Raw genomic sequence first — 24,929 nt, 5'->3', positions numbered from 1 at the left:
TTGTAGTTATTAACTGTGCCCACGGAAGTATTTTTATTTTCATTGGCTTTATTTCACATTACTTGAGAACCAATATCGGCGTGTTAGCCATTGTTTTTGCTTGTTGCCATTTGGTTGTGCCTCAAGCCCGTTCCTCCTCCCGCCTCCCAGCCGCCCCGCCCTCGCTACGCCCCCCTCCACCCCCCATTTATGACAATTGGACATTCGCGCAGCGTCCACGCGCAGCGGACGCGCCCCTTGTGCGCCAAAGGTAAGCCCGTCTACGCCCGTCCGCGCCTGGACCGCGCCCAGCGCCAGACCCCCTGGTCCCCGCGTTTCACAAACCCCCAGCATTACATACGACCCATCCTCCCTCCTAACACTTAACCCCGGCCGACTCCCTAACTGTGCCCAAGCCGCACCGGGACACACCCATGGACCCTTCACCTGCCACTCCTGCAAGTACAACTCCATCGAGACCCACACCAAATCCACAAACACCAAACGGAGATCCGACACCAACCACCTCAAATGCATCCTTCTCAACACCCGCTCGGTTCATAAACACGCCATCGACCTTTGGAACCTACTCGACACCATTTCCCCGGACGTCGCCTTCCTAACAGAAACCTGGATGAATGCCTCATCAGCTCCAGACATCACCATAGCCATCCCTGACGGCTACAAGATCATCCGTAAGGACCGCACCAAGCAAACAGGAGGAGGCATCGCCATCGTCCATAAGAACACCATCCGCCTCACGACCAGTTCTGACGACAACCTCGCTACCGCCGAACACCTTCACTTCCAGATCCACACCGACCCCAAGACCACACTCCGAGGCACACTCCTCTACAGATCCCCAGGACCCCGTTCACAGTTCAGCGAAGACATCACTGACTTCATCACCCCACACGCCCTCCCCTCAGAAGAATACATTCTTATAGGAGACCTCAATTTCCATCTGGAAAAGAGCAACAACAAGAATACCACCACCCTCCTGGACAATCTCGCCAATCTTGGACTCAAACAACTTGTTAACACCCCCACCCACTGTGCAGGACACACACTCGACCCTATCTTCACCTCCAGCAAGCACATCTCTTTCACTCACTCCACATCCCTCCACTGGACGGACCACAGTTGCATCCACTTCAGTTACAATAAGACCACGATCCACAACCACCCCAACCTACTCTGCGAAGAAATTGGAACAAAATCACAATCGACCAAATCTCCACATCACTTCTTCAAAAACCCCCTGCCTATTCAACGAACCCTAACCAAGCCGCCATCAACCTCACACAATGGCTAACCCAAACCGCCGACAAACTAGCACCCTTGAAAACACATCAAATCAAGCAAGGAAGCAAGAACGCCCCATGGTTTAATGATGACCTTAAGAAATCCAAGAAACTCTGCCGCTCCCTTGAAAAAACTTGGAAAAAAAAACCCCAAACACTATCACCCAAGCCGCCTTCAAAAACGCCACCCGTAAACACCACCAACTCATCCGGACAGCCAAGAAATCAGCACTCAAAGACCGGCTAGACTACAACGCCCACAACAGCAAGGAACTCTTCAACATCATCAAAGAATTCACCAACCCCACCGCCAGCTCCAACGACATCACCCCCTCTCAAGCCCTCTGCGACTCCCTCGCCTCTTTCTTCCACGACAAAATAGCCTACATTCATAACGGCTTTGACAACCAACCCGGAAACCAGTCCACCCCACTCGCCTCCGAACCTGTACCTCCTCCGAATAACCTTCTCAACTGGAACCCAATCACCACAGAAGACACCATTCACCTAATGAACTCCATCCACTCCGGATCCCCCACAGACCCTTGCCCCCATCACATCTTCAACAAAGCAGACTCCATCATCGCACCCCATCTCCGAGACGTCATCAACTGCTCCCTCAAATCCGGCACATTCCCAGGAAAATGGAAACACGCAGAACTCAGCGCCCTTCTGAAGAAACCCCCAGCTGACCCCACCGAACTCAAAAATTACCGACCCATCTCGCTCCTCCCTTTCCCTGCCAAAGTCGACCCCACCGAACTCAAAAATTACCGACCCATCTCGCTCCTCCCTTTCCCTGCCAAAGTCATTGAGAAAGCCGTCAACAATCAGCTCGCCGCCTTCCTCGAAACCAACAAATCACTCGACTCCTCACAGTCCGGTTTTCGAGCTAAACACAGCACCGAGACCGCCCTCATCGCAGCCACAGATGACATTCGAACACTACTGGACAACGGAGACACAGTCGCCCTCATCCTCCTCGACCTCTCCGCAGCCTTCGACACAGTCTGTCATAATACCCTAATACAACGCCTCAGCAACATCGGAATTCAAGGGAATGCATTAGACTGGATCTCCTCGTTCCTCGCTGGAAGAACTCAGTCTGCCTCCCCCCTTTTAAGTCTAAGGCCACCGAAGTCATTTGCGGCGTTCCACAAGGATCTTCTCTCAGCCCCACCCTCTTCAATGTCTACATGAGCCCCCTCGCAACCATCGCACGTCAGCACAACCTCAACATCATCTCCTACGCTGATGACACTCAACTGATCCTCTCACTCACCAAAGACCCAACCACCGCCAAAAACAACCTTCATGAAGGGATGAAAGAAGTAGCCGAATGGATGAAGCACAGCCGTCTAAAACTGAACTCGGACAAAACGGAAGTCCTCATCTTAGGTGCATCCCCCTCCGCCTGGGACGACTCTTGGTGGCCAACGGCCCTAGGAAAAGCTCCCATACCGACGGACCACGCACGGAACCTGGGCATCATCCCGGACTCCGCTCTCTCGATGACCAGACAAGTCCACGCCGTCTCTTCATCATGCTTCAACATCCTACGCATGCTCAAAAAAACATTTCGCTGGATCCCCACCGAAACAAGAAAATCGGTCACCCATGCACTGGTTACAAGCCGCCTGGACTACGGAAACGCCCTCTACGCCGGCACCACCGCAATACTGCTGAAAAAACTCCAAAGCATCCAAAACGCCTCAGCCAGACTCATACTAGACATCCCCCGCACAGACCACATCTCCGTTCACCTGAAAGACCTTCACTGGCTCCCCATCAACAAAAGAATAACGTTCCGTCTCCTCACCCACGCACACAAAGCCCTCTACGAACTTGGACCTGACTGCCTCAACACGCGCCTTTCCTTCTACACTCCCACCCGCCAACTGCGTTCGTCCAACCAAGCCCTAGCCGCTGTGCCGCGCATCCACAAAGCCACCATGGGGGGAAGATCCTTCTCCTACTTAGCGGCCAAAACCTGGAACTCCCTTCCCATCCACCTCCGCCTCACCCAAAACCACCTAGCATTCAGAAAACAGCTTAAAACCTGGATATTCGATAAGTAAACCTCCCCTCCTTCCTCAAGCGCCTTGAGACCCTCTGGGTATGTAGTGCACTATATAAATCCTGACTTGACTTGGATAAAAGGTCCCACTTGGTAAAAGCGTGTTTCGAGTGTTGTGAAGTGTTCTTGTCCATCAGACAAACTGGCGTTGAAGCACTGCATGAGCCTCGAGGCGCTGGGACCCACTGTATCCATGTGGTGACACTGACAGTTCACCTATTGTTCCTAGAGACCAGCCTCCAAGCACTGTGCTAGGTGAGTCTCTATCTGTGATGTGACACACACCCATTGTTCCTCGCACATCCTGGATCTGTAGCAGACACATTTAAGGTGCTTACTAAACCTTTATGGTCATAACAATCAATGTTCATGTTCCACAGCAAGCTTCTCACGCTATTGTTTAATTACTGTTCTGAAAACTAGAAAGGTGCCATCTGGGAATAGGATTGCCCCTGTGGCAATTGCAAAAGTATGGAACAAATTGTGCATCGGATGCATCCCATCTCGTCTTTGCAGGGTTTTTTCAATGATTTTTAGCAATAAGGCAGTTTGTTTTTCCATTTTCTTTACAGTGCCATACATGCGTACTTTATAAAAAAAAAAATATGGAACATAATGTAACCGATATTGACTCAAGTTTGCATTTAGTTTGTGTTTTGTTTTGTTTTTCCAGCCAGTATCTTGAGTTCAAATCTACAAACCACTGCTAGAGTAAGACAGTCAAGAGCTATAAAGAGTGACTTGGGTATCCACTTGGAGTGTAGTAACACATGAGGCCCTGGTTGACGATGGTACCCTACACAGATAGTGATCCAGATGCTGTGACGTCACCAAACCAAGAAACTGTCTGGTGGCACATTTCTTTTCTCATGGTTGGGATCCCTAAGTCTTATAAGATCCCTATAGCCTTGTAATATCTCATTCAAAGTTTTCTTGGGGCAGGGGGAACCGCCTAGCAAAACCGTACTTAAGGAAGGCTCTCTTGCTGAAATTCAGATCAGGTATTACATCTGGCCATCAGCAGTGGCAGCTGAGGATGTGGGTGGAGCCAATATAAGTGGGTGGAGCCAGAGGGAGAATTGGTTGGTGCCAGGAAAGTGGGTTTGACTTCTTTCTAGCACCTGGACTTCATATTTTACTAAATTAAGTACTACCCGCATGACCTTATACCCAAGAGGGTTAGTTTGAACTCATCCTGCAAGTAAAGAAGTGTCACCCATGTCGCCCCCTATAGTGCCTGGGTAGACCCTATGGGGTTCTTTTCCCACTAATACTGGTTAGGAATTTGCCGACCATGGGCCCCATCATTCTTCCAGAAGCCTCTGGGAATGACGACACTTGGCTCAACAATGTATCCATCACCAAGGATACAGGTCTAGAAAGAATCAATGTACCAAAATATTATTGGGATCAATCCTCCACTTACCAGGATATTGTTGTTATGCAGAATGTATTATATCTAAACGGTCTTTATCAGCTGGATCCGGACTTCTGTCTCTTCAGTGTATCCGTCTATTTGGCAGCGTCCCTCTTAAGAAGGGGCAGCATGGTGTCAGGCTAGATTCATTCGCATACTAGGAAATAATGATACATTAAGTGACTTTCAAAGATCCAGCCTACGTGGACAACCTATCTTTACATGAGCCACCACGATATCTGACATATATGTAAGCTTCCAGGGCAATAATGCTCCCACAAAATAGCTTTAAAAAAAAGCATCCTGCAAATGTGGGAAGATACAGAGAGTGTCCAACTTTTCTAGTTGTTGTTTGGTTATTTAAGCAGTTGCCATTACTGCATGAAAAGACCCTGCATCTGAAAACCGAGCAAGGGTTAAGATACAGTGGTTGTGTAATGATAGTTTTTGCCCTGCCCCGTGGAACGAGAAGCTAAGCAGGGGGTCCAGTTTCAATATCACTGACAGCTCAGCAATATTAATGTAACACAGGTTTGAGTTCGTTCTAGGATAAGGTCCTCCCCTCTGGCTTCCTTGTGCCTAGAGAGGTTTCTTCCTCGTGCCTAGAGGTTTCTTCCTCCATCTTGTTCTTGATTCAAGAAAAGGCTGAAATGCCTTTAGCATCTACTTCTCAATCACTGTTCAGTTTCATGTACTTCCAGGTCAGCAGCAAGTACACGAGGCAGCCAGCTTCATTTGAAGCCGAACTATCCGCAATCGTTTGAGAAACCGGAACCAAGGGTTTATTATAAGGTCATGAGCAATAATTGTCTAGTTTCTTGACTCCTGCCCAAAGCCTGAATGTTTTTAAACTTTTTTACATTCTGGTTGTTTTGTATAACCCTCACACCTGCACTCTGACTCTGCTGCAACAGAGTACTTTCAAAGAAGGGAGCGGGGAGGCGGGAAGGCGTAGTAGTGTACAAGTAACACAATGGCAATACAATAAAGATAAGCCTCAAACGTTTGTCGGAAGATGTGGTTCTCGGGCCTTTCCGCAATCCGTTTTTGGAAGAGAGTTTAGAGTTGGAACATTCATTGGAATGAGCCCAGACAGTGAATTGGCTTCTGCTAAACGTTTGCATCATATCATCAATCAATCAATCAATCAAAGCATTTATAAAGCTCACTACTCACCCGGAGGGTCTCAAGGCGCTAGGGGAGGGGGGGGTCCGCTACAGCTCGAACAGCCAGGTCTTGAGCTGCTTCCTGAAGGCGAGGTGGTCCTGGGTCAGGCGGAGGTGGGTCGGGAGGGAGTTCCAAGTCTTGGCGGCCAGGTAGGAGAAGGACCTTCCCCCTCTGGTAGTTCTTCGGAAGCGGGGGACGGCGGCGAGGGTGTGGCCGGTCGATCGAAGCTGGCGTGTGGGAGCGTAGAAGTTGAGGCGGCTGTTGAGGTATCCTGGTCCTTGGTTGTGTAGGGCTTTGTGTCCGTGGGTGAGGAGACGGAAGGTGATTCTCTTGTTGACCGGGAGCCAGTGCAGGTCTCGCAGGTGTCCGGAGATGTGACTGCGACGGGGGATGTCCAGGATAAGACGTGCTGAGGCGTTCTGGATCCGCTGGAGCCTCTTCTGGAGTTTAGCGGTGGTACCGGCGTAGAGGGAGTTGCCGTAGTCCAGACGGCTGGTGACGAGGGCCTGGGTGACCGTCTTCCTGGTTTCGGTGGGGATCCACCGGAAGATCTTGCGTAGCATGCGCAGGATGTTGAAGCACGACGAGACGGCGTTGATTTGTCTGGTCATGGAGAGGGAGGAGTCCAGGATGAAGCCCAGGTTGCGTGCGTGGTCTGTTGGTTTGGGTGCGCTGCCCAGGGCGGGGGGCCACCAGGAGTCGTCCCAGGCGGAGGGTGAAGGTCCAAGGATGAGGACTTCCGTCTTGTCCGAGTTCAGTTTCAGACGGCTGTTCATCATCCACTTGGCTACGTCTGTCATCCCTTCGTGTAGGTTGGTTCTGGGGGTGGCGGGGTCGTTGGTGAGGGAGAGGATCAGCTGGGTGTTGTCGGTGTAGGAGATGATGTTGAGGTTGTGTTGGTGTGCGATGGCTGCGAGGGGGCTCATGTAGACGTTGAAGAGGGTTGGGCTGAGCGAGGAGCCTTGAGGAACGCCGCAGATGACTTCGGTGGCTTCTGATCTGAACGGGGGGAGGCGGACTCGCTGTGTCCTTCCGGCTAGGAAGGAGATGATCCAGTCCAGTGCCTTCTCCTGGATTCCGACATTGTTGAGGCGCTGCGCTAGGGTGAGGTGGCAGACAGTGTCGAAAGCCGCGGAGAGGTCTAGGAGGATGAGGGCCGCTGTTTCTCTGTTGTCGAGCAGAGCTCGGATGTCATCGGTGGCTGCAATCAGGGCGGTCTCGGTGCTGTGGTTGGCCTGGAAGCCAGACTGCGAGAGGTCGAGGGATCCGTTCGTCTCGAGGAAGGCGGCCAGCTGTTTGTTGACGGTCTTCTCGATGACTTTTGCAGGAAACGGGAGCAGCGAGATGGGGCGGTAGTTCTTGAGGTCGGTGGGGTCGGCTGATGGCTTCTTAAGTAGGGCGCTGAGTTCGGCGTGCTTCCAGCTCTCCGGCAGCGGTGTCGAAGGAGGTGTTGATGATGTCCCGCAGGTGGGGTGCGATGACAGCGTCGGCATTGTTGAAGACGTGGTGAGGGCAGGGATCGGTCGGAGATCCAGAGTGGATGGAGTTCATCGTGCGGACGGTGTCTTCGGTGCTGATCGGGGTCCAGGTGCGGAGGGTGGTGGTGGGGGGCGGTGGTTCGGTCGTGGCGTGCGTTGGTTGAATGCTGAAGCTGTTGTGTATTTCCGCGATCTTGTTGTAGAAGTAGGCGGCGAGGGAGTTGCAGAGGTCTTGTGAAGGGGTGGTGTCGTTGATTCCGGCGTTGGGGTTGGAAAACTCTTTAACGATGTTGAAGAGTTCCTTGCTGTTGTGTGCATTGTTGTCCAGTCGTTCCTTGAATGCAGTTTTCTTGGTGGCGTGTATCAGTTGGTGGTGTTTTCGGGTGGCGAGCTTGAGGGCAGTCATGTTGTCCTGTGTTGGGTCTCTGTGCCAGGCTTTCTCGAAGGCTCTGCAGTTCCTCTTGGAGCTCTTGAGTTCATCGGTGAACCATGGGGCTTTCTTGCTGCCGGGTCTGCTAGGCGGGGTCCTCAGAGGGGCGAGGTCGTCTGCACAGTTGCTGATCCACTTTGTGAGGTTGGTGACGCTTGGCTGGGGTTCGATGCGCCGGTGGGAGGGCTCTTGCTCAGGGAGGTCGCGAGCTGGTCGGCAGTGATCTTGTTCCAGCTTCTGCGTGCAACCTGTTGCTGGTGGTGGTGGATCGTGGTCCTTCTGAAGCTGAAGTGGACGCAGCTGTGGTCCGTCCAGTGGAGTCCGGTGGCGTGGCTGAAGGTGATGTCCTTGCTGGATGAGAACACTGGGTCGAGTGTGTGTCCGGTGTAGTGGGTGTGGGTGGTCACCAGCTGCTAGAGTCCGAGGTTTGCGAGGTTGTCCAGCAGGGTGGTGGTGTTGTGGTCGTTGTTATTCTCCAGGTGGAAGTTGAGGTCCCCGAGGAGGATGTAGTCAGCGGAGGGGAGGGCGTGCGGGCGGATGAAGTCGGCGATGTCTTCGCTAAATTGTGTGCGTGGTCCCGGGGGTCTGTAGATGAGGGTGCCTCTGAGGGTGGTCTTGGAGTTGATGTGGATCTGGAAGTGCAGGTGTTCGGCGGGTGCGAGGGTGTCGTCGGTGTTGGTCGAGATGCGGATGGTGTTCTTGTGGATGATGGCGATGCCTCCTCCTGTCTGGTTGACGCGGTCCCTTCGGATGATCTTGTAGCCGTCCGGGATGGCGATGGCAATGTCGGGCGCTGAGGAGGCGTTCATCCAGGTTTCCGTGAGGAAGGCGACGTCTGGGGCTGTGGTGTCGAGCAGGTTCCAGAGCTCGACGGTGTGTCTGTGGACGGAGCGGGTGTTGAGCAGGATGCACTTCAGGTGGCTGCTGCTGGTGCTAGTCTTGGTCGGTGCTGGTGTAGTGCAGGTCCGGGTGCAGGCGAACTTGCAGGAGTGGCAGCAGAAGGGTCCGTGGGTGCGTCTCGGGGAGACTCGGTAGCATCCCGGGATCCTGCCGGCATTGAGTGCGTTGAGCTCGGTGGCGTCGTAGGTCCGGCGGGTGGGCTGGTGTCTGCGGGGGCCAGGGGTCCTGGCACTGGGCGCGGTCCAGGCGCGGACGGGCGCAGACTCTTACCTTTGGCGCACCTTCGGCGCTCATTCGGTGCTCCCGCTGCGCGCGTCCGCTGCGCGGTCGCTCAGGAGGCATCATAAGTGAGGAGCCGGGAGGGCGGGTCAGCTGGGTGGCGGGAGCGGGGCGGCCAATGGGCAGGGGGGGGTGAAGTCGGCGGAGGTCTGTGGCGGGAAGGAGGTCTGAGGGCGGCTCAGCGGCGGCTGGGTCGTCCGGCGGACGGGAGGGGACACAAGGACAGCAGAGGGGGGAAAGGGATACACAGAGGGCAAACAGGCAGAATAGAAGGGAAAAAACGAGTGTGGCAGCAGAGGGGAAAAGGAAAACGACGAAGGCAACAACGAGGCAGCAGGAGGGGGGGGGGGAAGACACAGAAGGCAGCAACGATGCAAGGCAGCAACGAGGCAGCAGCGAGGCAGCAGAGCAGGGCTCAGGCAGGCAGCGGGCAGGAGCAGCGGAGTGGGGGCGACCTCGCCTGGTGAAGGCTCAGCGGTCGCTCATATGCCAGACAATGGTCTTTTATGGGCAGCTAAACATAACGCAGATAAGTCAAGGGACCCCTTGAGCTACTGTTCAAAATAATAATGCCGAAATATCAAGAATATGAAAAAAATTCTACAATACACACTACTATAATGAGTCATAAGAGAAGTGTGGAAGTGAGCCAAGGGAAGAGGGGTTACAGTGAAGGAACCCTCCTCCTGTGTGACCAACCTTCGATCCTCCACAAGAAGAGTCAAGAGGTTGGGTTTCAATGCAACAGATCATAACTAAATGTGTAGATAATGGGTTTTGCTGCATCAGGATTCGAATCTTGGACCAGGAAGAGAGACACATCTAAGAATTAAGTGCTTAACCCGTTACCTATCTTGGTCTTTAAGATACAGTGCATGTAAATGTTCTACTCACAGGTGAAAGCGTCTAGTTCTTATCATAGTTTAACAATCAGTTCAAATAAAACAAACCTTCATTTTTTCAACCTTCGTTTCATTTTTTTTATGTGGCCTACCCCGAGATAGACAGCATGATTAAATTAAGCAAAGTGTGTCTACAGAATCACGGTAGGGGCAAAAGAAGCTCTCCTTAAATAGGACTCAAAGGGGTACTAGCTAGAGTGCTTTCTCTGAGCTTGTGGCTTGGACTCAAAATGCAACACATCTGTTACAGATGTTTGCTTTAACAGCCAGATAAAGCATAACCTGCAGATTTAGCTTACTTAGAGACAGAGTCAACTTTGCTGCTGACGCAGTATATGTGAAGAAATCGCACGTTAGGCTTTCCAGGCTCCGAGCGGGCCAAACCTGTCACTTGTGATGCAATGATGTTTTAGTTCAATACGATTGCAGTCTAGGTAGGTGACTGACCTCACCAGAGCCCCTCCGGTCAGATTGTTCGCACTGCGCTTATTGATACAACAGGTCTATTTGCCAGCCAAGTCAGCAGGATTCTGCAATCCCTCCCAGGCTTGGTTCCAAACCCTGCATATGCTTACAACAGCAGAGCCTGTACACTGGGGGTCGTACTGCCACAGTGTTGGAGGGCACCCTGCAAAGCTGGCCCCGAATGCTGCCTCTAGAGGCAGAGTTAGATCCATGATGCAGTAGGTAATTCAGCTACTGACGTTGGACTTGGGCTAACGCCGCAGGAAATCCGCTCTAGCAGATATATAGGGGAGTCTTGATCTGTACAGAACATGTACATAATTAAGGCTCCCTTCACAGTTAGTACCATATGCACTCTGTATTTAAACACGGCAGACTGCAAAACCTGGATCTGCATTAAATCTAGTCGAAAGGATTTCTACCTAAACCAGAAAATTCTCCAAGACTGTGTGAAAAAGCTGTCCTCTGGTTCTTGGTGTTTAATGGGTGCCCTAATGTTCGTAAGAAGCTTCCCACAACACACTTATGGCCAGATGTACGACCTGCCAAATAGCGAATCGTAAATTGCGTCTCTTTACCGACTCTCAATTTGCGAGTCGCTATGTGGCATGTACAACAGTCTTGGACACTGTTTTTGATTCCCAATGGAGTCGCAAAATGCGAGGCACATGAATATTAATGAGCCACTCTCATTTAGCGACCCCATTTGGAATGGCTGGCCCTCTCAGGGATGGTGGCCTGCTGGGCTCAGTATACTACCATGTCTGGGACTGCTGTTAAATAAAGCAGCTTTCTTTTTTTTTTTTTTTTTTTTTTTTTTTTATATATGCAGCCAGTTTTTCTCAAAGGAAACCGGGACGCATTAAAAAAATAAATAATGAAACCCTTCATTTTTAAGGGCACCCAGTGGTCCCTGGCGCCACTGCCTGTCCTTAAAAAATGTTTTGCTTGCATTCTGCATGCACTTTTACATATAATTAGACCCAGGGACCTACTATTGTGTTTTTCTTGTTGTAATCTCTCCCTGTACAGCTGTGTGGTGTGTGCAGCTGTGGTGTTTTCCACTACTCCTTTTCTGTCTCCATACATACATTTAGTGTTGGTGTTGGATGTGCAGCATTAGTGCTGAAGACCCTCTTATTGCAACTAAGGGTACAGGTTAGCCACATTCAAACAAAACCAGTGAGACTTCTCTTGCTTGTGATCGGTTGCCCTACTTTGTGCCGCTCGCCCTACTTTGTGCCGCTCGCCTCTCCTGTCTACCCTACCCTACACCTCCTCCGTTCCCCCGCCTCTTTCCCCGCCATTTCGTCGGGCGCTGGAGCTAGGAGAGCAGCACCACCCTCCGACCTGGAGGCAGAATTGAAATGTGATGGAAAACAAGGAAGCCCTTCAATCAGTTTCTTTTAATGCAGCATGAGCGGTTACTCCAGGCATGAAAGGTCAATGGTAATTAAGGAGTTAACAGAGGGGTAACTTAACAAACGCATACGTACGTCATGTATGTCTAAGCTTAGATGTCGCTTCAAAAAGATGACAAACGTCACTCATTTGGGTACAATGGAGAATGAGGCACATGATTTGATTGGGTACAATGAATGAGTCGCATGATTTGATTTAGTACCATGGCGAATGAGGCACATTAATTTGAAAGACCTCAGTGTAAAAAGTGCTTCTTTAAAAAGTGTCAAATTAAAAAATGGAGCTCATTTTCGTTTGAGCCTGTTAATGGTAGACTGGGGGGGAGACAAGATTTTGAAGTATTGGCACAAAACACATTTAATAAACATTATTTGACTTTTGTGTACACGCACAGCTAAAATCGGATTAATTAATGGCTAAAGGTTTTTCACATTTGCTGCATGCACTGGTTCTGTTACGTAACTCTTCCAAAAGGTACATTGTGAAAACTGATGCTGCTGTGACTCCCTTAAAGAAATCCACACTTCTCACCCAGCAGTTTTTAGGGCAAGCTATCAAGGCTGGCTGACCGATGTTGCTTTCTTTGACTATTTTGAGCAGTGCATTATAGCTCTCCCACCTCCTGGCATGACCCCCAGCGTCTTAAGGGGGGCATTGTAGTCTTTATTTTCAACAATTGTGGCAGTTTGTAAGCAATTAGATGTAGCCACTACTCGTAATTGTGTGTGTTTCGTTTTCTTTCTTGCAGTGGCACAGCTAGCTCGAGCTCTGATGTTGGCTGGTGTTTGAGGTAGTGTCTTTCTGTACAGCTATGTGGCGCTGATCTCTTGTCTTTTGTCTTCCATACAGTACTCTTTTCAACATGTTCTCCAAACTTGTTAAGCGGCGGGCTGTGGGAGCCCTGTATCGCAGCATTCACTCCTCTGTGAGCTCGGCAACCATGGCAGCAAGTCAGAAACCCTTGGAAGATCCTCTCACCTCAGACTATGTCTTTGACCGGGAAGCAAAGTATGGGGCCCACAACTACCACCCATTGCCTGTGGCTCTCGAGAAAGGAAAAGGTGCGTCTTTAGTATCTCTGCATGTCATGTCCTGCTGGAAGACTGGTGGAGCTATGTGGTTTTCTTGTATGGCTTGTACAACTAACCAGGATGCGGTTTGTAATGTGCTGATGGTCCCGTGTCCATAACAAGGTAGAGGAAACGGCTGGAGATACAGAGGAGTGTCTTTATGAAGACCCAGGGAAGGGTTCAGGGAACTGATGTCAAGAAAATGAGCGCAATGACCTTCGTAGAAGAAACGGAGATGAATAGCCGGATTTAAACGGGGGATGAAACAAAGCAATGTATTACTAGAGCACTTGTCACAGCGCGACGATGTAAAGTTGGCACCTATGTGTTGGTCTTTTCTCAAAGCAGTAATGTGATACTAATGCACATACAACACATTTTAGTTTAATATGCCAACCTTATTGTTTGCGTCTGTGTCATGGCCAACTCTTCTTGCCTTACTAGTGGACTGGACCTTTTGGGTTTAACTTGTGATCTGACCTTATTCCAAAACCTCATAAGAATAGCACCAGTTTTCATATTCTGTCAGTTCCAAGTATGGTAATTTTACCAAGAGACTGTCCGTATTTACTTTCACAAATGTTTACTTTTTCTTTAGGTGTCTATGTATGGGACGTGGAAGGGCGGAGGTATTTCGATTTCCTGAGTGCATACAGTGCTGTGAATCAGGGCCACTGCCATCCAAAGATCCTGAATGCGCTGAAATCTCAAGCTGAGAAGCTGACCCTCACGTCGCGTGCATTTTACAATGACGTTCTAGGAGAGTACGAAGAGTACATCTCAAAACTCTTTGGCTATGACAAAGTGCTGCCAATGAATACAGGTGTGGATTTTTGTCCCAAAGGGTTTTATATTTGTGTGTGGGGGAAGGCGTAGTGGAAGGTGTGTGGGAGGGGCATGGTCACGTGATCTCTGCTAAGTTTGAAGGCTGTTTTGAGGGCCACAATGGTTCAGTAGGCTGAGGTTCTCTAATGACTCTAAAGTAGTTGGAGACTGTTTTAAATGTCTAGACTCAATGAATGAAATGATCACCATCTGACCAGTTTTCCCAAGGCCGTACATATAACATGACTACGCATTTCTAGAACCACTGACATGATATTGTTCTATCCCTGTTTAACTGTTTTAGTGTGTGGAAATCCTGTTATGAAAGCATCAATTAATAAACTTTTGAGCTGAGTGTCCTCTTGAGGCCCGGGGGAAGAAACGGTTGTCCATTGGAGGCTGGCTTACCACATCTCTTTGTCACTGAATACACCATTGTCTGGTCCGGAAATTTCTTTCAAAACCATTACGATCCGATACTCTGGTGTTAAATTGAAGTGCAAACGTTTGCTAATGAACCTGATTCTTTAATAAAACTCCATGACTGGAATGTGCCCCTGATGGGAGTCAGTAGGTTTAGTGATGTTCGCCAAATATGTGGAATACACGACATTCATTTGCTTATGTAGCCAGAAATCTGTATGGGATTCACATTTGTTTTTATTGGCGCTGTGTTCATGTTTTGTTAAGAAGTTAAATATTGCACGGAAACCATAAAAACGTATTACTGTTTTTTTTTTTTTTTTTTTTAATAGTGTGCCTCAGGCATTAATGGAAAGTACAGTGGTCCGTGTGGGGCGAAGGGCAATGATGTATAATTGTATTGTGGCTTGCATGAGTTGGTGTTTTTTGGAGAGCCTATCTGGTCTACTGATTGACGTGCTTGATTTTAACTTTGGTACCAGAGTTGTAATCTTCTTTTGTCAAAAGTGTCTATTTGTAGGATCATTCAATTAATTTTCCTATTTCTGTTCCTTAACAGCCAGATTTGGAAGCATTTAGAAAGTGTGTTCATGTATAACTGCTATAAAACTTTGACAACTGCTTTTGAGGAGTGCTGTGTTTCTAGGTTTGGTAGTAACCAGAAGGTGGCACTCTGACCTTCAATGTTCAGTATTACTGTTAATCCTTTATTCTCCGTCAACCAATGCCTGCCATTAGACAATGTGCCATTAAACAAAAGTGATCTCCGTCTAATGGTGATGAGAAATGTGCCTTAGTTACATATTGCATGTTAAGAAACCAATGCTTCTATACAGAAGGGTGGTCAAGATAAACAGTAGCTGCGCATAGGACTTCACTGTGATCTTTGTGCTTTTGAGATAAGTAAGAGAGAATGGAACCTGTGTTTGTGCTCTCCATGTTGGGATAGAGTGAAGTAGCTGTGGTCCTTTTATGTTGGCAGAAGTGAGAGAACCTGTATCTGTGCTATAGTGAGGGTCGCTGTGGTATTCCTGGCTAACTCCGCGTGAGCAATAGCACTGTGTTAAGAGGAATGGGCAGAGGCACCACGTCTGTTTTAGATGATAGAGTGGGGGGTGGGGTAGAAGAGTGCTGTGCCCTTTGTGTCTGGCCACTAATATTTACTGGAGTGTCACCTTCTTTTATTTTGGTTTGGTAATGTAATTCGAGGCTCTAGCGTTTCTTTACTCGTGAGTGGCTCATGTGGGGTTTTAAATGGTGTTTACTTTTCTTTCTGTACAGTGGTTTCATTTGGGGCATGCAGACACTTTTGTTCCATTTGTCACTGACCTTTTTAATTCTTGCTCCTCACAGGTGTAGAAGGCTGTGAGACGGCCTGCAAACTTGCAAGAAAGTGGGCCTACACAGTGAAGGGGATTCCAAAGTACAAGGCCAAGATAATCTTTGCAGGTACGCTTATCTCTTCAATCTCTACATTAATATTTTTTCACATTTGGCTTGATATTTACTGGAATTTAGATGCATTTTTTCATTATGGGTCTTTGCCATGCCCATCTATGACGTATTTTCCACTAGGAAAGTTATGCGCAATTAGCCCTTTAGTCAACTGGGTAATCCTGGATTGGGTCACCTGAAGGACTAAGTCCGAGCCCCAGTTGATGAAATTTCATTGTGAAATTAGAGGGTGCATTAAAGGGGCAGTGGGAATGTAGACTAATACCGATTGGTAGGGGCACCAAATGAGAAACAATATTTTGTAAATGAACCCTGCTAGGCCTCCTCCCAACGCAACGTTGATATATACTAGCAGCCCGACCCAGCTTTGCCTGGGGCAGAAGGGGGTGTGGGAGTTGCATTTCGGATTGCGGCAGCGTTGCGCGGGGAAGAAGGGGGCTGGGGGCAACATTTCAGGGTTGGGTGCACTCCCGCCCCCGCCCGCCCCGACATTGCCCAGACCGCCTCCCGCCTCCCTCCCGCCTTTGCCTTTGCCTTACCTGAGCCGCCGCTCTTCCCCACGCTCCGGACTTCACCGCCACTCCTCGCTGCTCGTCACCGCTCCTCCCCGCCTGTCGTCATCACGCACGTTGCGGACATCGCTAGGTCGCGGCCAGCGCTACGTCGCGGCCTGCGCTACTTTTAGGGGACTAGTTTGTTATTAAAGTTTAATTTTTTAATTTATGTTTTTTATTTTATGCAGCCTATGTCCATCTACACACCCTGAGGATTACAACAATGTATTGGGTGTGCGGATTGGCTCTGTGGTTCCCAAGTTTACCTTGCCAAAAGGTTTCGGTTCTCTCTTTATAATAGTAGTATAGATATATATATTTTTACAGTGAAAACTGACCCTTTTTTGGCAAAGTGCCTAGCTGTAGATTTTGAACCCTAGATCTACCAGTACCTAGGGAAACCTAGCAAACCTATACATTTTTGAAAACTAGACACCAAGGGGAATCCAGGATGGGGTGACATGTCTGGCTCTCACCAGGTTCTGTTACTCAGAATCCATTGCAAACCTCAATTTGTTTAAAAAAAAAAAACACATTTTCCTCACATTTCTGTGGTGGAAAGTTCTGGAATCTGCGTGGATCCACAAAATTCCACCCACCCCGCATTCCCCAAAGTCTTCCGATTAAAAATGGTACCTCACTTGTGTGGGTAGATCTAGTTCCCGTAACAGTAAACTGCCCAAAACGCAACGTGGACACCACGTTTTCACAGTGAAAACTGACCCTTTTTTGCGAAGTGCTTAGCTGTAGTTTTTGAACCCTAACTCTGCTGGAACATAAGGGAACCTAGCAAACCTATATATTTTCAAAAACTAGACACCTGGGGGAGTCGAGTGAGGTATGGCTTGTGTGGGTCCCCCAACGTTTTCCTACCCAGAATCCCTTCCAAACCTCAAATTTTGCTGGAAAAAAGCACTTTTTATTCAAAAGTTTTTGTGGGAAAGTTCTGGATTGTGCATGGATCTTCAAATTTCCTACCGCCCAGCGTTCCCCCAAGTCTACCGATTCAAAATGGTACCTCGCTTGCGTGGTTGGGTCAAGTACCCACGACAGGCAAGGGCTCCAAGCTTATTGAGGCAACATCAAAATTATCCATCACAAAACAGCCTGGGTTTGCAAGTGGGGGGGTCCCCCTGGAATTTCGGCCCCGGGCTTGGCGGCCATCTAGGGAAACCTACCAAACCCACACATTTCTGAAAATTGGATACCCGGAGGAGTCCAGGGAGATATGGCTTGCATGGATCCCCCAACGTTTCCATACCCAGCATCCCCTGCAAACTTCACATTTTGCTGAAAAAAATCACTTTTCACACATTGCTGTGTGGGAAAGTTGTAGGATCACCAGGCAGACACACATTTCTTACCACACAGCGTTCCCCCAGGTCCCCCGATAAAAAAATTGTACCTCACTTGTGTGGGTAGGCATAGTGGCTGCAACAGGAAATGGCCCAAATCGTACGTGGCCCAAATTGTACGTTGGAGACTTCAAAATTACCTTGTCGAAGGGGCTGCTCCTCAACATAAATACAAAATCCCTAGTGGCCGTACAAAAAAAATCAGCGATCCTTGCCTAAGGCGCCGCTGCCCGCCAATTGCATTTCCAATAAAAAACAAGCGTTTACAATGCAATGGTCTCGGCATTATTAAAGGTAGAGCTATTGGCATTGCTCATGACATTTTTATTTTTTATTTTTTTAAATCATAAATAAATGGCATTGTCATTTACATTGCCAATAGCTTAATCACTTGCATATGTGAGACCTATTGCATTAGCACCCACACACTGAGTAAGTAGTAGAGTGAGTAGTTGATAGTGAGTAGGAGAGAGTTATTAGTAAAGAGTATTAGAGAGTGAGTAGTAAAAAGTGAGAGTGAGTATTATATAGTGAGAGAGTGAGTAGTAAAGAGTCCTAGAGCCACACACATTTACATGCACAACCACACCTTTACATATACAAAGTGTATTTTTATTTTTATTTTCAGTAGGAAAGAGTGAGTTGTATAGTGACTAATTGTGAGTGAGTAATGTTGAGTAGCAGAGTGTGTAGTATAGTAAGTACTATACATTAGATGCGATTTAGTACAGTATCACAATCCAAGAGCGAAACTGTGCTCCAAAGGGTTAGACTCCTCTGAGGCGTAAGGACCATTATCACAATCTAAGCGAGACAGTGCTCCCAGAAGTGAGTCTTTTTAAAATCCACAGGGCCCCGGTGCGCACTGTCAGCCTCCCACCTGGTGAGGGACAAATGGGGGTGGGGTCGCACACTACTCACACACCGATGCATCGCAAACACTTTACTACATTGACCAGAGTCCTTAGGGGCGACACCGCCGGTGTGTGAGTAGTGTGCGACCCCACCCCCATTTGCACCTGGTGAGGGACACTGGGTCTCTGCAGCAGGCCATGTTCTTGGCACTGAGCACCATATACCGCATCCTACAGCACCTGGCATTGCCCTAGAAAATGCAACTACATTTTTCCTTTGGAAAATGCGCTTTGTGCTCTTACCATGGCGACCTGTGCAGCTGCCCACAAACGTCGTGTTTTATTCCTGCCTGGGCACCAGGAATCGTGGTGTCTATCAACCAATCCCTGCTGTCTCCTTCACTCCCCTCCACCAACCCTCTCCCTCCCCTTTTACTCCTACACAGCCACCCTCACCCAAAACTCCAGTGCCTCGCACCCCCACACACACTCTGGAAATAGTCTCTCCTGCTTGTTGTGACATTATCACCCGCTGCCTCTTTATACGTTGTGATTAGGTACCACATCGCTCCTCGCACTCACCTTTACTAGCGAGGCGCTAGATGCAAGTCAGCGAAGTCCCTAAAGACGCTTGGTGGTAGTACGAAATCACCACCTTTCACGTCCGTGCACATTGGTACCTGTTTCTTTTCACAGCCGGGCGTTGTACTGCCTTTCACTTGTAAAGCCGGGCCTTTCTCCTATAGGCGAGGCAATTGTGGGCACTGTGGGGAGCAGGGACTGGCCTCCCCCAACGTCTGAGTCCCGCTCTGGGACTCCCTCCAAGTCGATCTGGCCCACACAACGCTAGCACCCGCAGGAGGGTGGGGGGGGGGGGTGCAATGTGCCCCGACGCCCTCCTCCTCTAAAACAAACAGAAATGAATCCCGGGGCCTCACTCACCGGCTCTCCTGGTGCGGCGGATGCTGTTGCTGCGGGGCTCTCTCTCCTGGTGACACCGAAGCCCTACCTGCTCCTCCAGGCGGTGGCTCCTCTCCTGGGGTGCGGGCTCACCGGCGACTTTCCGCCTGGGTGCAGGAGCGCGGGGTAGGCTACCGCTGCTTCCTGCTTGGCTGCCTGTACTTCCGGGTCCTGGGAGGAAGCACTTCTAAGGTGCCGCGGGCAGCGTGGCGGCCCCTTCAGGTCACTGCAGGCGGTGCGTCAGAGCGTTTCACAATAGGAACAGTAGTGATACATGAGAAGATGAATAAATTACAAAAGCAGACGTTAAGTAACATGAGGCAAAAGTGACAATTGTGAGCAAACAAAATACAAGAGGAGCAAACTGTGCATTACAGGAGGAATAGACTGGGACCTCTGCGAGAGGGAGGGTGTAACGCCCACCACTAGAAAAGGGGCGGGGCTTAAATAGAAAGACGAGCAAGAAAACGCCCCAGAATCCAAAAGACGGGGCTTGAACGGAGTGATGCCCCTCTCCTCCAATGGCTGGCCTCCGTTTAGGCAGCCAGCCAATGGAGAAGAGGGGCGGGTTCAAGCCCCACTGTAGAAAACATCTAGATAACATTAAATCTTCGGACCGAACTGCGCAAGCGCAGCCTACGGTCATCGACCTAACAATCCCTGGTGTTTAGTGGGCCTTCCTGCTGCACTATCGTGCAGCAGTAATGCTCAAAAGAGCCATCCGGGGAAAGGAAAAACCTTTCCTTCCCCCGATGCCCCTTATGTTTAAATGCCACCCCCCCCCCCCCCCCCAGGAGAAACTTACCTCTTCTCCTGCTGACGCGCTGGAAGCAAATCGGCTTCTAGCGTGTTGGGAATCCTCTAATGATGTCAGCGCACCTCGCCGCTGGTGTCATTAAATGACGTGGAGTAGGGGGGCGGGCGAGGCAGGGAAAGGGTTTCCCCGGTGGGGCACCTTAAAGGGAGGCCCATGGGAGGGGAGCGCCAGCGCTTCCCCCGTGGGTGGGTGCTACGACGGCCGGGAGCCGTCCCCGACGCACGGAAAGGGTTAACCAGCATTTTTTATGTCTTTCAAAACAAAGAGTGACGGTGTGTGTGTATATGTGTGTGTGTGTGTTTTTGTCTTTCTGTACAAAAATGCTGGTGAAATCAGACCGACACCGCACCACACATGACTGAAAGGACCTGTACCCAACTATTAAGCAGAAAATACATTTATTAGGGAGGGTGTAACACCCCAACCGCTCCCCTCCCATGAAGCTATACCCATAGTTCAGAGCAAGGCTTTCAAGGCTCATGATAGCAGTAAATGTGTAATGGCTGGAAAATGGACACCTTTAAGTGAGGGTATGGTTTGAAGAGTAATAGACTTTTGTAATAATAGGGTGCAGAGGAGGGGTATATGTTGGAATTCCAGCCAATGCATGTATAAGTTGGACTGAGCACATCTGAAATGGTGCAAATCAGGATTTTATTCAACGGGAAATGTGATGAATTGGAAAATAAGTCTTTTTAATTTTTTCGATTTTTGTTTTGTTCAAGTGGGTAACTTGGTTCCTGAATAAAAGGCATTTTTTGTTAGTGGTTGCTCATCACTGCTGTGTGCTACTGAGGTGTATTTTACTCGGTGGCCGCCGGCATTTTTCAGAGGGCGTGGGTGGGTTCGTTCATACATGCGTAAGCGTGGGTGGTGGTGGGGGAACAAGAGGGGGGGGGGGGGTGGGGGGGATGGGGCACAATTAAAGAAAAGGAATTATAATTAAAAAAATTGCCACCCTGGGTCTTACGTCTGTGCTCTCCTTATCAGACTGAGGCACAGGAAGCACAGTCCGGCTCCCCTGACTAATCACAACGCTGCAATGCAGAGTTGATTGGTTTTGAGCGTCCTGCTTCGACGCTCAACCAGGGAATGGGGGCCTAGGCTTGTTCTCCATGCAGTCTGTAGTGCAGCCTGCATGGATAATGTGCACATAACTGGTTTGGCCGGCCCGAACGGGCTGACCAAACCGTCATTGCACACTTAGGATTGGGCAAACCACTCCTAACCTGCCCTGCTCAGAGCAGAGCAGCCCCACCCACAAAGCAGCAGAAAACATTAAATGATAACTCAAAGTTATTATCCTTTTATGTTTCCTTTACTTTGCAGTGTGCTGCTTAAAAGCAGTGGGGCGACGCTCCTCCTTGATGGTTCTCAAGACTTCACTGTTTTGCTTCTATGGGACTCGACCATTTTCTTGGCTCTAACTTGATTGTTAAGGCTGAAGCCCGTATCGAGAGCGACCCATATTTGTTGTGAGCAACTGGTTGGATGATCAGTTGATTGACGAGGCGTCTAGCGACCTTGCATTTATCCATGCTTCAACCATTATTCCATTTGCCTCGGGTCCTCTGCTATAGGTTTTGATATGAAGTTTACTTTTGTTTAATGCTTCAAAAATACCCATTTGAGTAACATTAACCGTGTCGTTTTCTCCTGCCATGCATTTCAAGATATTTTTGCTTTTGCGTCCACTGAGGTTGTTGGTTGGCTCCCTTACATTGTAACTTGGAACCGGTGCTTATTTATTTTATGTACGTCATTTATAAAGCGCCTGAATCTAGAGATGAAGACACAACTGTTAAATTCTACATTTTCTCTTTCTAGCTGGCAACTTCTGGGGTCGAACTCTCGCTGCCATTTCTAGCTCCACAGATCCTTCAAGCTATGATGGTTTTGGACCGTTTATGCCAGGATTTGAAATCATCCCATACAATGACCTCCCAGCCTTGGAGGTAAGACCTGTTTTCATCTTCCTGTCTGTTAGTAACTGCAGATATGATGTAGTCCATTTATTCAGTGCTCATATGCTTCCAAACAAGCGTCCCAGCGCTAGCGGCATGAAGGACTTCAGGCACTACAAGGTAGAGGGGGTTGGAAGGTGCAAAATTAGTAGAAAAAATATAGGTCATTAGTTTTTTTTTTTTTTTTTTTTTTACGACTGATTCAGAGGGAGCCATGTGCAAAACAAGGGACACTGTTCCAAAGCTTGGATGTAAGAGTGATGCGTTTTCAGATTTCAATTGTGTTAAAAGTGGCTAGTAATTAACGAGAATGGTTCAGGTAGGAGGTTCATTCAAGATACCAGCAGAGAGCAGTTATCACTACCGCTCTAAACTGCTGTAGGACCTCCCTTATTAACCCTTCGACACTCATGACGAGCTCAGCTTGTCATGAGGTACACCTCTCGTACGCTCATGACAAGCTGAGCTCGTCATGAACCGCGGGTTTTTAAAAACTTCAGCGCACAGCGGGAAAATGTGCCGCACGCATGCATGTTAAGGACCGAACAGGAAACCAAGCCTGATTGCTGGAGTATTCGCGCATCTTTTCAAATTACATGGGGATGGGGTGTTGAAGGGTGAGAGTGGCTGACAAACTTACTGCTAGCCGTAGGCCTGGAATTCTATAAGATCTGATAAGCGAGTGGCATTTTAATAAACACAAGGTGATGGTAGGGAACTCTAAAACCCTAGTCCATCCCAAACAGTCTTTCAAGACCCCTTCCAGAAATTAATATGAGGAAACTGAGATCAGTTTCGGACTTGTTGAACCTGGAGGTATAGCTTGGATCCTTTGGCACTGTGAGCAAAGGACTGACAGCTGGGCATACACATGTTCTTCTATGCTATTACATCAACACACTGAAGGCAATGGGCGACATGCTTGTAGTCCAAACCACTGGCAGTTACTCTAGGTACGATTCCTACCCATCGAATTAACACCTACTGTACCACTAGCATTCTGCCCATCCTTTTTGCATGTGTTTGGTGTACTTTCTGATAACTTCTAAAACTACTAAAAGATTAAACGCAAGCAAATTGTAAGCAGAGCACTGTTTGACTTCACTTTAACCGGGTTTATGTAAACCTATTCAATAGGTAATATCACAGGCGTCTGTTCAGAAATGTATTGCAACTCAATACGTTTTCAAGCAAATTAAATACGATATAAAAGTTTGTAAACGCAAACCTCTATTGGGGAAGCAAGCGATGTAGAAAACATTTACTTTGCATCCGACTTTAACATTGTTTGGCAAGTCATAAGATTGGAATGTATTTTTTTAAATGCATTTGGCTTTTCATTACGAATATTTGTTTTTTGCCTCCTGTCAACCAAAAGATCAGTTGCTTGATTGAAAATACCTCAAACCTGACATTTTTGGGACATATCTTTTATTTTATTTTGCAAATACCTTAAGTATAGAAATATTCTGGGACATAACTTTATTTTTAATATGCCAGTAGGGTGAGTGACATCCCCATAACGTATAAATGCATGTACATTCCTAACAATGCACCATAATTATCATATATCAAATTTTCCCTTGCTGCCTTCATGCCCTGATTTAAAAGAAGAACTTTTGTTGTAGTGCAGCCACTCCATCTTTTCTACCAAGCAGGAGAAAAGATCACCTACAATCCCTGTCTTACCTTTAGCCTCAGAGTGACTTATTGCAAGCAGGCAGTGGAAGCATTAGATTTGGTCAAATGAGCTACCACTTTGCTTTTGAAAGCATTACCCAATTCCTTAACCTTTCAAAAATACTACACTATGCACATTTTGAGAAACAACTGGAAACGTTTTGTTGCAAAAGAAATAATGTGAGACTTTGTTGGATGTCAGTTCTTTATAAATCTTCCAATATACCATGTAATGAATATCACTAGTATTGAAAATCCTTCCCTACGTGTCGACACCAGTAAAGACTAGTATGCAGGATTTACTGTAATGAATCCCAGCCTCCGCTCCTGAAGGATACACATGCCAAAAGAACAAATGATGGACTTAATGCTGAACAATTTCAAACACTCACCCCACTACAGAGAACTGGGCTTAAATTAATAGTTTTTTGCTCTCCACACCATTCCAGTTTGGACCCAGCCATATGCAAATCAGTCTTGCCTACAATTACAATTTGTTACAAGAAGTGGTCCGAGATTGGCCCTATGGCTAAAGTAAGGTAACACTAGACCTGCCTCCATTACATTAGCTTGGTGAAGCAGGTAACGTTTAAGACCTTGCGATTGGGGTACAAGCTATATACAAATGTAAAAAAAAAAAGGGGTACCAGGCCGTTCCTGGATGCGTGCTATTTGGGTAGTGACAGGTTATAGATGCAGTAGGACATCGGAGGAGCCTACTGTGGGGCATCCATTTTGTTGGATGTAATGGCCTCACACACCCTTGCGGATGTCATGCTTCATCATCGGCAATGCTCCTCGTTGGGTCGGCGGTGCAATACCCAACGGGCAACACCTCATAGAGGGGCTCTTTGGCGGAGATCTTTTTCCAACTGCCGTAAGGGTGAAGTGCGGGTGTGGGGCCAAGTGACTGTAGATGTAGATGTGGAGGTGGTTAAAATGAAGTCAAGGGTGCCAGGATCAACTTTATTCTAGAGGGCCCTTGGCTCCAATTAAAATTGGATAAGGAATGGCAGCATATTTGCCCCAAGTGTGGCCTGCCTGTACATTGCAGACTTTGAAAGACAACGCATCCATGATCCATGATCAGGCCAACCCTTACCACAACAACATAAAGTTGTGGAGGCGGTTCATAGACGATATTCTGATCTT

General features: G+C 48.4%; 1 protein-coding gene across 2 annotated transcripts in view; it reads left to right on the top strand.

Annotated features, from left to right (window-relative positions):
* Positions 1–24,929, top strand: part of OAT (ornithine aminotransferase) — a 100,467-nt gene that overhangs the window by 18,930 nt on the left and 56,608 nt on the right. Inside the window, exons 1-5 of one of the 2 annotated variants that reach the window (XM_078644022.1) lie at positions 5,479–5,569; positions 12,670–12,881; positions 13,489–13,713; positions 15,492–15,587; positions 21,961–22,088. In XM_078644022.1, the coding sequence (XP_078500148.1) occupies positions 12,683–12,881; positions 13,489–13,713; positions 15,492–15,587; positions 21,961–22,088 (648 nt within the window). In that variant the 5' untranslated portion in view covers positions 5,479–5,569; positions 12,670–12,682. Of the gene's footprint in view, positions 1–5,478; positions 5,570–12,669; positions 12,882–13,488; positions 13,714–15,491; positions 15,588–21,960; positions 22,089–24,929 lie in introns of those variants that run through there. The other variant, XM_078644021.1, reaches the window with a different exon arrangement.

This window comes from Lissotriton helveticus, chromosome 5_1, assembly GCF_964261635.1.
Source record: "Lissotriton helveticus chromosome 5_1, aLisHel1.1, whole genome shotgun sequence".
NCBI classification, from domain to species: domain Eukaryota; kingdom Metazoa; phylum Chordata; class Amphibia; order Caudata; family Salamandridae; genus Lissotriton; species Lissotriton helveticus.
Note: the sequence above shows the minus strand (reverse complement) of the source record. Positions and strands in the feature narration are given on the sequence as shown.